At 40.7% G+C, this 13492-nt stretch overlaps 1 protein-coding gene across 1 annotated transcript in view; it reads left to right on the top strand.

The window, feature by feature from the left end:
- LOC122409888 (angiotensin-converting enzyme Ance-3) overlaps window positions 1-12590 on the top strand; it is a 44051-nt gene extending 31461 nt beyond the window's left edge. Inside the window, exons 12-13 of the mRNA XM_043417783.1 lie at window positions 6919-7085; window positions 10096-12590. Of these exons, the coding sequence (XP_043273718.1) occupies window positions 6919-7085; window positions 10096-10268 (340 nt within the window). The 3' untranslated portion in view covers window positions 10269-12590. The remainder of the gene's footprint in view (window positions 1-6918; window positions 7086-10095) is intronic.
- The last annotated feature ends 902 nt before the right edge of the window (window positions 12591-13492 follow it).

Raw genomic sequence — 13492 nt, forward strand, 5'->3', positions numbered from 1 at the left:
AATTGTTAGTATTTCACCTGAAACGAGCTATTCTGATCAAGTTCTTGCAACCGGATCTTCTTCGAGATCCAATTCAATCAAATTTCGAATCATAAGAAAGGCGATAAACTGATCGGAATCGATAATATTTGTGGAATTTTTTATCTCGAAACTCCTGAATTTTGACGAAATTTATAGAGTTCCACACGTCGATCCATTCCGACAAAATCAACTAGATTGAACGTTGATTCTTTCTTTAAATTCTTTATTACTAATCGAAACTTCTTGACATTTTGTGCATATTATGATTCAAGGTTAACCACTTTGCAGAAAGAAATCTCTTTCTCCGTAAACTCGTAAATTCCTATATTATCACTAGATAATTTCTAAACGCGCATTCAGTATTGTCCACGTCTGACAGCTTTTACAAATCATCGATTAAAATCGTACTCACTAAGGGGATTCGTTTTTTTTTTCATAGTAGCAATTCTCTGATATTTATTCATTTTCGATCTAGAATTCCAATTTCCCAGTAAGTACTCCATTTTTTCAATTCGCGTTCCATCCCGATTAGCGAATTTATGCTTATTTACGTGGAGCACCGATCAGACCCGTCTGCAACTGATTTCTTTCTTTTTTTTGTCCAGACATAAATAATGTCGTTACGACTTAAGAATAAACCAATCAGAAAACCGACTTCAGTATATTTTTTATTGTAAATAATTCGTGGTAGAAAAAAAATGAGCGAAAAAGTAATTTATTTTGCAAATATTTCGTCCACTCTATTCAAAATAATGAATTCATTTCTGGCCCGATGGAAGTGGGAACTCAATGGGAGATGTTTCGATAAGAAATAAAATACATTTCGAGTTATGTACTCGCTTCAATATTTCTCACCGAGTGTCACGACGAATTATCATTTCGACGAAAATACATGAATATTACGATCTTTCTTAGTGGGTATTACAGCATGTATCCATAATAAATGTGTGTATACGGTTATTTCCACGCCTCTCATAATAATCTCCGAGCACGTCATCGTGAAACAAATAGATTTAAGCATAGCGCAGTCCATACACAGATATTCATGTATCCACTAAGGATTGTTACATTTTTACCTCATCCATTGTTTCGTCGAGAATTATTTATCACGCATTCTTAACGAATTTATCAAATTGTCTTATTTTCATGTCTAAGACTCTTCCTCGGCTCGTTGTTCGAAAGATGTTTGTTTTCACTTAGTTTCATCGCAATATTATACGGTTTTTACATCATGTGCGAATTCGTGTGAATATATGGAGCAGACGATACTGTCGAGTTTAGGGACAAACTAGTGGGATGGGTCAATAGCATCAGAATTTTGTCTGGACTGAATAGTACTGGGAATATGATTCAGAAATAAGATTGTCGAAAAAATTGATGTTTTTCTACAAACTGCACCGTGGAAAAAAGATCGCCACTTTTTTGAAGCCTGGTAACATCGGTAGGATTCGTGGCCCGAATTATCACAAACTCATCCGTGTGTGAAAATTCGTTTTAACATTAACATGCACGGGGCTCTATTACCTTTCGTTTTCATTCCCTAATAGAGTACACGCTCGCATATACAAAAGATTCTCATGTCAATTCTTTCCCATCGCAAAGGAACAAGAGTTCGTGTTCCATGCTGTTTTTACACTGTTTCTGCATCTACATGGAGACGTGCACGTATATACAAGCACGTGAGAATGAAGGCTGCTGACAATCATAAGAGCCCAAGTCATGGAAGTCTCCGTTTCACGTGGTACAGGGAACGTCTTTTTCCTTGTCGGCCCATTAGTACGTTAACGAAGTGGAATGATCTTATTTTCTCACTTAAAAAAAATGCAATTTTTCAGTTTATTTTGAATGTTTATTTCTACGATTGATGCGTAGTGACGTTTAAAAAATCGTGTCCACCAAACGATTGCTTTTTCCACAATGATCTTCAATATCTATGAACCTTAAGGAATGACAATGAAAATTAGAGTACCAAAAAACTAATGCACAATTTTATTTCACGTGTCAACTACGACCTAAAATTCGCTCACTGCATGCGGAATAATGAATTTATTTCCTCGCTTCGCGTACCGTATAGTAATTAAGGTTTTTCGATCGAGGGCAGTTTATAAGGGTATTCGCTCGTTACACTCTCGCGTTCGTCCGAGATTGCAGTGACGCAACTCGTGTGCACGCTCTGTGTCACTCCGCAATACATCTAATGCACATATTCTCATATACAACTTGTAAATACCTATGTACAGGTACTTTATGGAGTATGCAGACGTTGAATTTAGTAGGGCGATCGTTGCACCGTAACCGAAGGCAAAAGTTTCCAGCGTTGCGAGTAGGCCAGGTACCGTTCTCGTCTTCAATGTACTCTGCCTTCGTGTTGCGTGCTATCCAATAACGATTGATTTGTATTACATCCCACGGGTCGATGATGATACTTGGAAAAGACGAAATTGTTCGAAATACTGCTAAATTTAAATTTCGAATAAATTTTATCGCTTTTTTTAGGCAACCTCGCACTTTTGTTTCTCAAATTTTGCGAATACATTAAGGCGAGGCTCGGAATGAATTATTGAATTTCTGTTCCATTCTAAATCCATTTTATTCAATGATATACAGATGACCAATTATCGCAAGCGTGACAATCACCTTCGGTGTTTTTTATTAATCCAGTTGACTCACAGACACAATAAAAAACGTCATTTGACATACATACATTTCTGCGATCTTATTGGCAAGCACTCGTATCGGGAACACCGAGTTCTCCGTCAGTTCGATGCATTCCCTTTTTTATGCACCTTACTTTTTCATGCATCGCGGAACACGAACGATTTCCAAGTTCCCAACAAATAACGAGTTGTGACATTTTTTCTACTTCTCCTGTTTATACTTCGCTTTCTTGTATTTCGATCATATAATTTGAAGGTTTGGCGCCGATGCTCGAGCCCGAACTCGGCTCTTCCAACAACGAACAATTCGTTTTCTAAGCCGGAGCTTTTCTACTTGAAAATTTATTCGCGGAGTTTGAAACCGTTGCGAAGTCCACGAAAATTTATCGAAGATTATTCGAAACAATTTTCAAACGCTCTCGTAAAATTCCTGAAGATTGTCTCCGAAAGTCAGTTTTGGCTCCTTTGCTAGTCACAAAAATCCCATAAATTCGGCTTTTCTCTTGAACTCCTTTCTCCCAGGTTTTCCCATCAGGTGAACATTTGTTTGTGTAAAACTACCCATGCGCGAAAGTAGGAGGAAAAATTGAAAACTCCCTGAACCCGAAAACTCCCTTAAATCGTCTTACCACCCGTACGCAGTGGAGAAATATCAAAAATGAACGAGAGTCACTGGACTAAGGGAAATGGCATGAAAAATAGAAGCATTTTGCGTTTCCCAGCCGAGCGGGAAACGCACAATTTGTTCGTCGATATGGTTGGACGGAGCTTCGTCACTCCGTGCAGAAAGTTGCCAAGAAAATGTATCGCTCAATTCATTTAATCGCTATACCAACATTCGCACATCATATCGTGAAAAAAGGTAACGAAAAAGTGAGTGAAAAAAAACATTCCAATCGCTTGTCACGCGAGATCACACTGGGAAATGCCATAAAGAGAACTCGGGCCTGGAAAACATGTACGTAACTTTGGTTTCATATGTTTTTACAAATAAAACACCCATGATATGTATTTACACATACACATAATAGCTCAGCGTAGGATATTTGCTGCATAGGTGCCTCTTAGTACCGGCGCAAGTTGCACTCTTCCTGTAACAGAACAGACGACGATCGTAAACTCGCCTCAGATCCAGAGACACACCGTCGAGTTTAGCAGTTTGTTTTACCAAGTGATCCCGGACTTAGCAGCTCCTTCTTGTCCCTTGTGTGATTACGAAAGCTCCTTGCACGCCTCACACGCGCGTTTGTAGGCGTACAATTCGCTCGATGATTCCTCAGACAAAACGTACATTCAGAGAACAAACTCTCTTGCACTTATTCAGATAGATATCTTGTTTACGAGAGCAAAGTGATTGAAGTTCCCTTCGAAATATTCAACGAACATTTTCGCTGATCATTTTTATCGTTCCACCTGAAAATGGTCCTGAGTCCGTGTCACAATATTCTGTTCTAAGCATTCGAAATAGAATTTAATAACGAGCATGAATGAAGTTATTTAAAAAATGAATATCGACGTTAACTCTTGAGTTGAAAGGGACGCAGGAAAGCCCGGGTCCCAATCGCCTTTTCCGTCACCGGAAACTCCCGGCAAGTTCGATCAATTACGAGCGGCGATACCGCACATGCGATAATTATTTTCATCTAGCCTCGTTCGATCTTTTCTCACGAATCGATACGTCCACTTCTTTCCGCACCTGGCAAAAGCTATCCTAATGCATGCATTACACAAATCAGGAAATGTATCGTTCTGAGATAAATGAGGCTCACGAAATGCTTATTAATCGGCGACTGTGTCGATAGAAAGGAACAACCTGTAAAAACCGCCAATGAACGGAAACTTAATTTAACGATTATCTTTTTTCGTTGTCAATATACTTCACGAAAAAATATATTTCGCTCCACTTCCCTCAAGTTTTACAACGCAGCTGTGCACAGAATATTGTTCTTCACAATATTCGCTCGAAGCGTGTGAAATATTCAGCTATAACAATTAACTCATCTTTCAATTTCCCTTCTCATTTTATTGATTTTAATAAATACATTTCATACTTTATTTGACTTTATTTTGTATACATGACTACATAAATGTCCAGACAGCAGGGAAGCGAGTCCTTCACATATTTAACTGCACATATGTACGTTACATAAGTATATACACATATTTATGCACGAAAACACATGCATAAACTAGACTGTCAAAAATACTGCGAGGATACTGAAAAATGCATGGAACATGCAGCGCAGCCGTCTCGCGACGATGTCTTACATACATAATAAACTTTTCATCCGCGGCTGCTCTTACGAAAGACATTCGAGGCACAGTCATCCACGTGTTATGCAAATATTAGCAGGTATATTTATACATGACTCTGACTCGACGAGGTGTGTTCATTCATGCTCAAGATCGAAGAACATACGTCTAATTTCGGTCGATAAAAAATAATTTTGGGGAGCACGAATGAAGAGAAAATCAGGGAAAAGAAGTTTGAGGATATGAAATCCGCGGGTCTTCGCATTATGTCATTAGAGGAGGATAAAATTTGGACGAGAGCAGCGCAAACGTTTAAAAATTCGAAGACGACTCAGCGACGGAGACGCAACACATTCGCGGAGCAGTAAATTTCGTGGGGAAATTGTAGTGTGATTTCCCACTCAAAAAAAGACGTTGACACACTTTGATCTTGTACGAACCGAAGTGGTTTTTTAAACTCTCACTTTCGTAGCATTTATTCTCGAAATAAATGGACACGGAGAATGACACTCGTGGCACGTTAGTCCATTAATTAATTCACAAAGCCATGAAAGTGCGTGCAATTATCGTGAGAAAAAACAGTTGTTTTCTCGGCCTCCTCTCTCCCGTGGATTGTCAACGTGAATTTTTGAATTCTTCAGTCTCTTTCCATCGTTAAAATTCTTTCTTCTGTTTCACGATTTTTCTATTTTTCATTTTTCTTTGACCATTTTTGGAATTTTCATTCGGAGTACCCCTAAACCCGTGAATATTTCAAAGTGAAATTACACTTACAAGTAAGAAAGCTAATTGAGCGATCTTCCATCTCTCCTTTCATCCTCCCGTCCGTCTCTCTCCCACTAGAGCGCGCAACGTTGAAAAATTATACGGCGAGTAGAGCAGCTAGTGAGAGCTGAATACGTCGGGAGCGACTAGGTCCAGGTCGTAGCATCCCCGAGGCGACGTAACAGATCTACCAGTCGTGCCTCCGGATGGTGACAGCAAAACCAACTCCAATTTGTATTACTCGTACTTTCCATAGCTCTGTATACACTAAGTTATGCATGCGGTGCATTATGCATATTTACAATGATATATATAAACATTAAAATCCATTTGACACGTATAAAAGCAGGTGAAGTGTTAGCATGCAAGAAAAATACTTGTGCTATATACTGTAAGAGACCTTCGAAAGTTCAAGTGCATGAGAGGGGTCACGTCGATGTAATAATGTGCCATTGGGCCCCCTGTGAGTCATGTTCAACCGCCAAAGGCGTTACGCCGTACATATATCGCTGTTTCTCTCGTATTTTTTCCTTTCTTTGCTCTCGTACAGCACACGAGTCAGCACGCGTTTTATGAATAAACGTGTACGAGTGTATTTGCACAACGAAACCGGGACCACCATTTTTGTCAATGTCCCACTACCCGCATTGATCCGAGCCAGAATACCATCAACTTCGCACTCCCAATTAATTATCCTGGACTTACTAATTGCTCGTAAGAACCTTAATTATCATTCCGACGCATTCGTAAATTATCTGTGGTTTTCTCGGTATCTCTACGTTCTTTACAATTCTGAGCTACACTCTGTTTTATAGCAGTCTTATACTGCTCGCTGCCTTATTTATGTTTATTGATGAACGTAAATTCGGAAGGATTCGCGTTTCAGCGTTTGGACTCTTCTTTAGTGGAGTCACCTTTGCTTGTCACCGAATCTCTCCCACCTCCGTGTTTTTCACCAATCACGACCCACTTCGAATTCGATGATCCAAGTCGAATCGATGCTTTTCTAGATAAAATGAGAAATATCGGGCGGAACGAATGTGTCTTACAGTCGTTTTTATTCAGTAGACAATCGGCCAAATCGCGGTTACAATGTTTTGTTGGATGCGAATATTCTTAGAATGCAAATAAGTGGATTGAAGTATTGGTGATTTCTTAGTTGTATAGACGATTCTACTTTTGTTGAGGGCCAAAGTTCACAATGAGGTTTTCACTTTTGCAGAAGATTAATGGAGAAAGGATCTTCGAGACCGTGGCAAGACACGCTGCAGGAAGCGACCGGTGAATTCAGATTGGACGGAAGCGCACTTCGGGAATATTTCAGGCCTCTCGAGGACTGGTTGAGAACGGAAAATCTGAGAAACGGCGAGGTCGTTGGGTGGTCGTACGGTGAGTTTACTTTATGAATACTGATATGTGCTTAAGCTCTGACACAAATACGATTCGAATAAGGAAACATTTACGCACTGAACTGATGAGAATTACGTTTCGCTGCGATGACAATTCCGCACTAAAATCCTCGAGTTAAATGGTTCACGGTACAGTTTATATTACGGAATCATTTGAATCACGATAAATCGCTTCAAGTCCCACTGGTCCCTTTCATTTTTCCCTTTTTCAACTTTCCACTTCAGAGATTCTCATTTTATTTACTTTTAAATGTTCACTTATTAATTAGATCACTCACGTAATCACCCGGATGCAGGAAGCCGAGTTTTATCTCGGTCCAGTCATTCGATCTCTGCAGATTTATGCATTTTTCACGACTCTTGTCACTCGAATCAACCGAAATGAAAATCAAAGACATCATTTCGTCGCTGGAGACTGAGACGTACTTATGGTTATTTATAGAATCGATGCCATATTAAGGTCTCGAAAGCTAAACGTTTGACTATAAAATAAAATTCTACAAAAATTCAACTTTCACGTCCGAAAGTGTCACTTCGATCTCGCCAAAGCATTAGCCTCGATACGCCCATCAATTTTTTTTACACTCATTTCAAGGCTCATCACCACCATTTAAACCGCGAAGTATTCGCCTGTGAATCTTGACTTCGAAAACCCTTTGATCGATACCAAAATTTCATATAAAATGAGATTTCTTAGCGTGGACATGCCACAAAGCGAGTAGATTTATCCTCGCAGCATATTCCACGCGCGTGTAATCAGCCGAATTCGTTTGCTGAACTTGAATCTTTGAATATCTGTGAGAGCGCCAACTTGGAATCGTTCCGGACAACACTTCAAAGAATTTCATTGATAATCGAGGAACTGAGGAAGCCGTCTCGGGGGTCAGAACGTATCACGTAACGGAAACGCGAGCGGCGCTCGAGGATAAAAGAAAAAGAATCGTTTGCCCGGAAACTGTTCGGCCGGAGCGTTCACTCCTGCAGATATACAGCGAAGGAGCGAGGAGAGTGTATACTTTACGATCTCCTAGTGGCTCACACGGCTCGATACGTGATTATATTAATTTTTACATGGCGTTCGCTCCGCGCGTTATTACGCTCAGTTACATATATAATCGGCACGGATCCCGGTTGTGCTTTGTCCGACACCCGAGGGCGCTTATAGGAAGGCTGCGCGAGCGAAGGAGCGAGAAAAAAAATGCGAAGAGAGCAACGAGAACGAAATCGAGCCTCTCGATTGTGTAGTCCGTCCCGGTGCCCTGAGTTCCGTGGGACTGCAACCAAGATGTATTTAAGTCTATACATATATTTATATCAGTAGTATTATGTATATAAGTTGCGGCGTATATCTGTGGTGACTGGGCCAAGCGAGAATGATTATGAAATCGGTAGAATGAGAGCGAAAGGGGCTGGCGTCGGCCAACCTCTGTTGAGGATCTATTCGCGGAACGAGTCACAGAATCCGCAACCTTAGAGCGAGCCTCCGAGAAGTTAAGGTAGTATGCGTTTAACACTAGGATCAAGAATGACATGCTGCTTTTTTATTTATTCGTGTATTTTTTTTTTGTCGAGTAGAACAAATTGTAATGGGACGGAGAAAATTGTCAATCCGCAATGAGCCGGTGTGGTTACGTCATTATAAAAACGATTCTCCAACACGAGGATCGTGATCGTGAAAAGGCGAAATCAATTTTCTTTCTCGCAGTCTGAATTCGAACGTTATAATTTCATGTGTGTTAAAAAATCATTCGTTGCACGTGACGAATTTGGTAGTTGGAGTTACTTACCGGTGGACTCGCATTTTTAAGGTACTTTCACGAGTTTCCTGAAATCATCAGTTCTTCCTCGTTTCAAGTTATTCTCTTTGAATCCTCGACCGTCGTTCCTCCTCTGGAGCGACATCGCCCAACTCGAAAGCAGTCTCTCAGACGACCTTCGCGTCGCCGGAGTCACAAAACCTAGTCCTTTTCCATCGAGTTTCGTCCCCCGATACGAAGAAATCGCATGCACGAGATCGAATGGACGGAAAGAACGAGCTCGCAGGAAATCAAAAGAGCGAGAGAGAGACGGAGAAAGAGAGTGGAACGCTCAGGGGATAGAAACTGAGCGAATCCGGCATTCGCGAGTTTGCACACAAATAGGAGCGTCTAGTCGTGAGAGACACGTTCGACGTCCGCCCTGTTGTGTGCTCCGAGCGGTATCCACAGGGAGGCGCCCCCCACATCCTTTCCCGATCTCGTTTCCATGCCTCGTTGCTCTTTGTTTTGCTCCCACGACACACTTATCTATTTCTATATTGCGCTTTCCGAGCAGCAACATGCGCTGTGCAACTGTCTGTATCTCTTTTTGTTTTCTTCTCCTCAAACTGCCTCGCATATAACGTAAGTTAGGAGTGTGTGCTCGGAACAAAAATGAGCTTATAGTGTGTTAGGCGTACACACGATTACCCCAAGTTTCATGGCTATTTAGCATTTCTCTCTCTCTCTCTCTCTCTCTCGTGTTTTTCTTTTTTTTTTTGTAATTTATTATTCAAAGGGAATTCAGCACCCATAGACAATGAGGAGTGTAAGCAATCTGCTATGAAATTCTATCAAACCGTGAGCTCGTTCATATTTTTCAATTCTTTTCCTCGCGCTGCGCACAACTTGAATCGTCTTACTCCCATGTGAGTACAGATATAACGCAATATAGACGCTGGTGCATGCGGATCGTTCGAGTGAGCAATTATGGAGACTCCCAGCCCGCGTCACAGTATCAACAATGTTATCCATCCTCGGTCGTTAATGCATTAGCCCATCACTGTGAAGTCGCCCAAAGTTCCCAGGATATAAACATATTATGCAAACGGATTTGAACGTTACCGAATGCAACTTTTTTCTTGGAATTTTTCTATAGAGTTTTAAAAAAAAAGGAAGAAAAAAGATTTTTTTGGATATGTATTTTCGAAGGATTGGAAGGACCTTCTCAAAATTGTTTTTTCACTGTTTCAGACGGTGACTACTGCAAGAGGAGCATCGAGACAGCGGGACTGCAGGTATTTGGCAGCGGTTTTTACAACTCGGCCATGAATCTTCACAGCTCATCCTTCCTGTCAGCAAAACTGGTGATCTCGTTGAGCGCGGTGCTCGGTTCAGTACTCTCCTCCAGCCTATCACTGATTTAGAGGGTAGAGAATCGATTGTTTCGCGGTGCTCGTCGGAATGTGCTTGACCCGAGGAACCCGTTGTGTCTTTGTCATCATGAACGAACGTGTCAAGAGGAGAGAGATCAAAGTTTAAAAAAAAGAAACACTGGCAAAAGAGTCTGCTCGCGTCGCACTCGATATGTTTAGAATCACTGATAAGTGGCCGGATAGGCACCGAGTTACCGATAAAACGAGGACACAAGTTCGACTATGCAATTTACAACGAGAAAAGACAAGAGGAAAGGTACTATTGAATGACGGAATCAAGGCCAGCGAGGCAAAATAGAACTCGAAGAAATGAAACGAAAACGGTGAATCGAAGTAAAACGAAGACGTCTGAAGAGAGTCGATCCACTCATTGAGTCACGTACCAAACACGTGCTATGGAAACTCGAAATTTCTCGGGGCAATAACAATCCTGGCCGACTTTTAGCCACTCGTACTCCACCCTCCGATCGTTCCAAGAGCGAGAGCATGATTTTTCAAATAATCGTAACTTCCCGAAAGGATTTCAGTCCCCCGTAGATCAGGGAGAGTTTCTGGCATAGTCAGCGTTGCCAAATGCAGTTTGAGACATGTCCGGCCGTCGACGAGAAAACAATTTTTCCATACCCACGAAAAAAATGGTCGCGATCAGTGCCCATTTTTGGAGAGTTTAACGAGCAATATAACGAAACGAAATGAATGAGAAAGCGATCAAGGGATTCCAAGCTGCATGCCCATCCGTTACATCGGCACACAATTCATCCTCCATTCGCAATCCTTCGGAAATTCCCTTTCGGCTAAATTTAACGAGCCCAATAATCCTGTGTACGTGCGAATACAAACGTACACTATCCGGAGGGGTGTGATGCTGCTGGCTCATCAATATTAATACCGTTGAATCGGTTTTAATGACTGCACGTCACGCATACGCGCTCCGAAGAGCTTCGAGTTTTCTCGAATTCGCTGTCGAGACACGTGAAACTGGTGGACTAGTTCCTTTGCGCATTGTCTCACCGCGCCTCCGCGTAGCCTCTCATTCAATGACGTACATGTATATGGAACACGATTTTGTGCAAAAGTACATATTAGATAGAGGCTGTGCCAAAAGCTCCTTCCAATTTATGAGGAACATTGACCCAATCAAAATTCGATAATAAAATCATCGTTTTCCTGCTCTCTTCATGACTAAAGTGCTGCTCCATAACCAAGGACGGTTGAGAAATTATCATTCGCAGCACTTCTTCTGCTCCACGATATCGCCGCTGGGGCCCTGAACCGGACGTCACTAAAAAATTAATATCTCGTCAGCGGTGGATCACAGAAAAAAACGCATGGCCACTTATCCCTTCGAAATTTAACGATCCATTAACTCGTTTATTTGACGCCTGACTTTTAGGACACTCTGTAAATATATGTAGTATAAATCTATAGCAAAGTATCTCGGTCATCCGGCTGCGGGCGAACGGGGAAGACACTCGACACTACGTGCGGAGCAGCCGCATATACGGAATGCGGAAAGAGTGAATGTTGTGCTCGCCAAACGTTTACTTATTTATTTATATACATGTACACTTATGTGTAAATGTACTTGAGACATATATCTTACGTACATCACTTGCGGCAACGTGTGTACGACGTGCGTCGCCCATGCGCGAAAAAAATAAAATGAAAAAAAAAAAAAAAACGATAGAAAAGAAGAAAAAAACGTTCTTAAACACGAGGACGAGATCCCATTGCCCGATTACTGCAGTAAGTTGAAACTCTCGCTTTCTCGATGAAAGCACACCAACCGTGTGGCATTTATATAGTGATCTCTCCGACGCTCCATCGACAGCTACATCTTGAATAAGATTTAACCAAGATTTCAAGGTCCGGCACGATAACTCTATTGCATGACTTTGGATTTAAACACCTGCACGTCGAATGACGTGTCTGTTTTCTTTTTTTTCATTCTATTTTAATTTTATTTGTTGTTTTTTTTATTATTTTTTTTTTTTTTATTTTCATAGACGTATTTTTATTGCGTTTGGCTTGTTAATAAAATAAAGTCGAATGTCTTGTAGAAAAGTATTTTTTTTTTTTTTTGGAAACGATCTCATTTGGACAGTTTTAAGGACTGCTATGGTAGGAAGGTGCGAACATTTTTTTGCTCTAACCTCTTCGAAAAGAACCATAATAATTGGAGTGAGAAACCATCTTTTTGCATTTCATCGAAAATTTTTGTTTATCTAGAGAATTTTCTACGTTAATATTTTGTCAAATTTGATTTTATTTTGCATCGTTATTTTCGTTATTAAAAATGAAGAAAAAAATGTACAACTGAGCTCCATTACCGCATAGGAGAAACGTGGTTTTCTGGGGGGAAAATTGGACTCGATTTTAATTCCCTCGGGAACCCTCCGCTGCACAAACTTCTCAAAAGTTTGCCCTTTTTTGCTGACGTAATCCAAGTGCAAATTTTCTTAGGTGCTGAGATTCATGTTGCGGTTTGTGTGGACCGAATCTCAGTCAGGAAGAGAAGCAAGCGCGAAGAAAGAACGGAAGTTTCGCAACCGTTTGATGATAGGGTCTCGAGAAATTGAGCCAAAAATGGACGTCCGAGGGAATTGTGCAATCGAAAGACTCGTCAGTCTCTGGAGAATGTTTCCGGGAACGCATCGTGCGTCGTCAACTATGGCGAACAATGAGACCTGTTATGCGCACCGCGCCCTGCGAAGATTTCTTTGCGATACTTAACACGATTTCTCACTTTCACCGTTTATGGATATGAAGTCGCGGTTTACCTTTAAAATCTCCTGAAAATTACGAGACGGAAAAATCGAACCTGTCGATAAATTTCTTTCCACTTTCAAAATTCTTCACTGCATTGAGCATCCCACAAGCTTCGAAGATCCTTCCAAAACAGGAAAGTATTAACTTTTTTCTTTATTAACTAAAACGCATTTCAATATTTTTTCATATTTTCTCAAAATCGATCATTTTACTTTCATAATTAAATTATTTTACTTCCTTTTTTAATTCCACTAGTTTATTCGTTGCAATAAAATGTTTAGAGAAAACACACGAAAAACTCAGTCTTTGTTGAATTATTGAGATTTAAAAAGACAGCCAATTTCCTTGCTATCTAGTGTTAAGTAACTCGATCTTGGTTTTAAACGATAACATTCGATGTTCGCATTCAGCGTAATGAAATGATAGAAAGAAGTCTAAAAAATGAG

Source organism: Venturia canescens, chromosome 1 (assembly GCF_019457755.1).
Source record: "Venturia canescens isolate UGA chromosome 1, ASM1945775v1, whole genome shotgun sequence".
Taxonomy (NCBI): Eukaryota; Metazoa; Arthropoda; class Insecta; order Hymenoptera; family Ichneumonidae; genus Venturia; species Venturia canescens.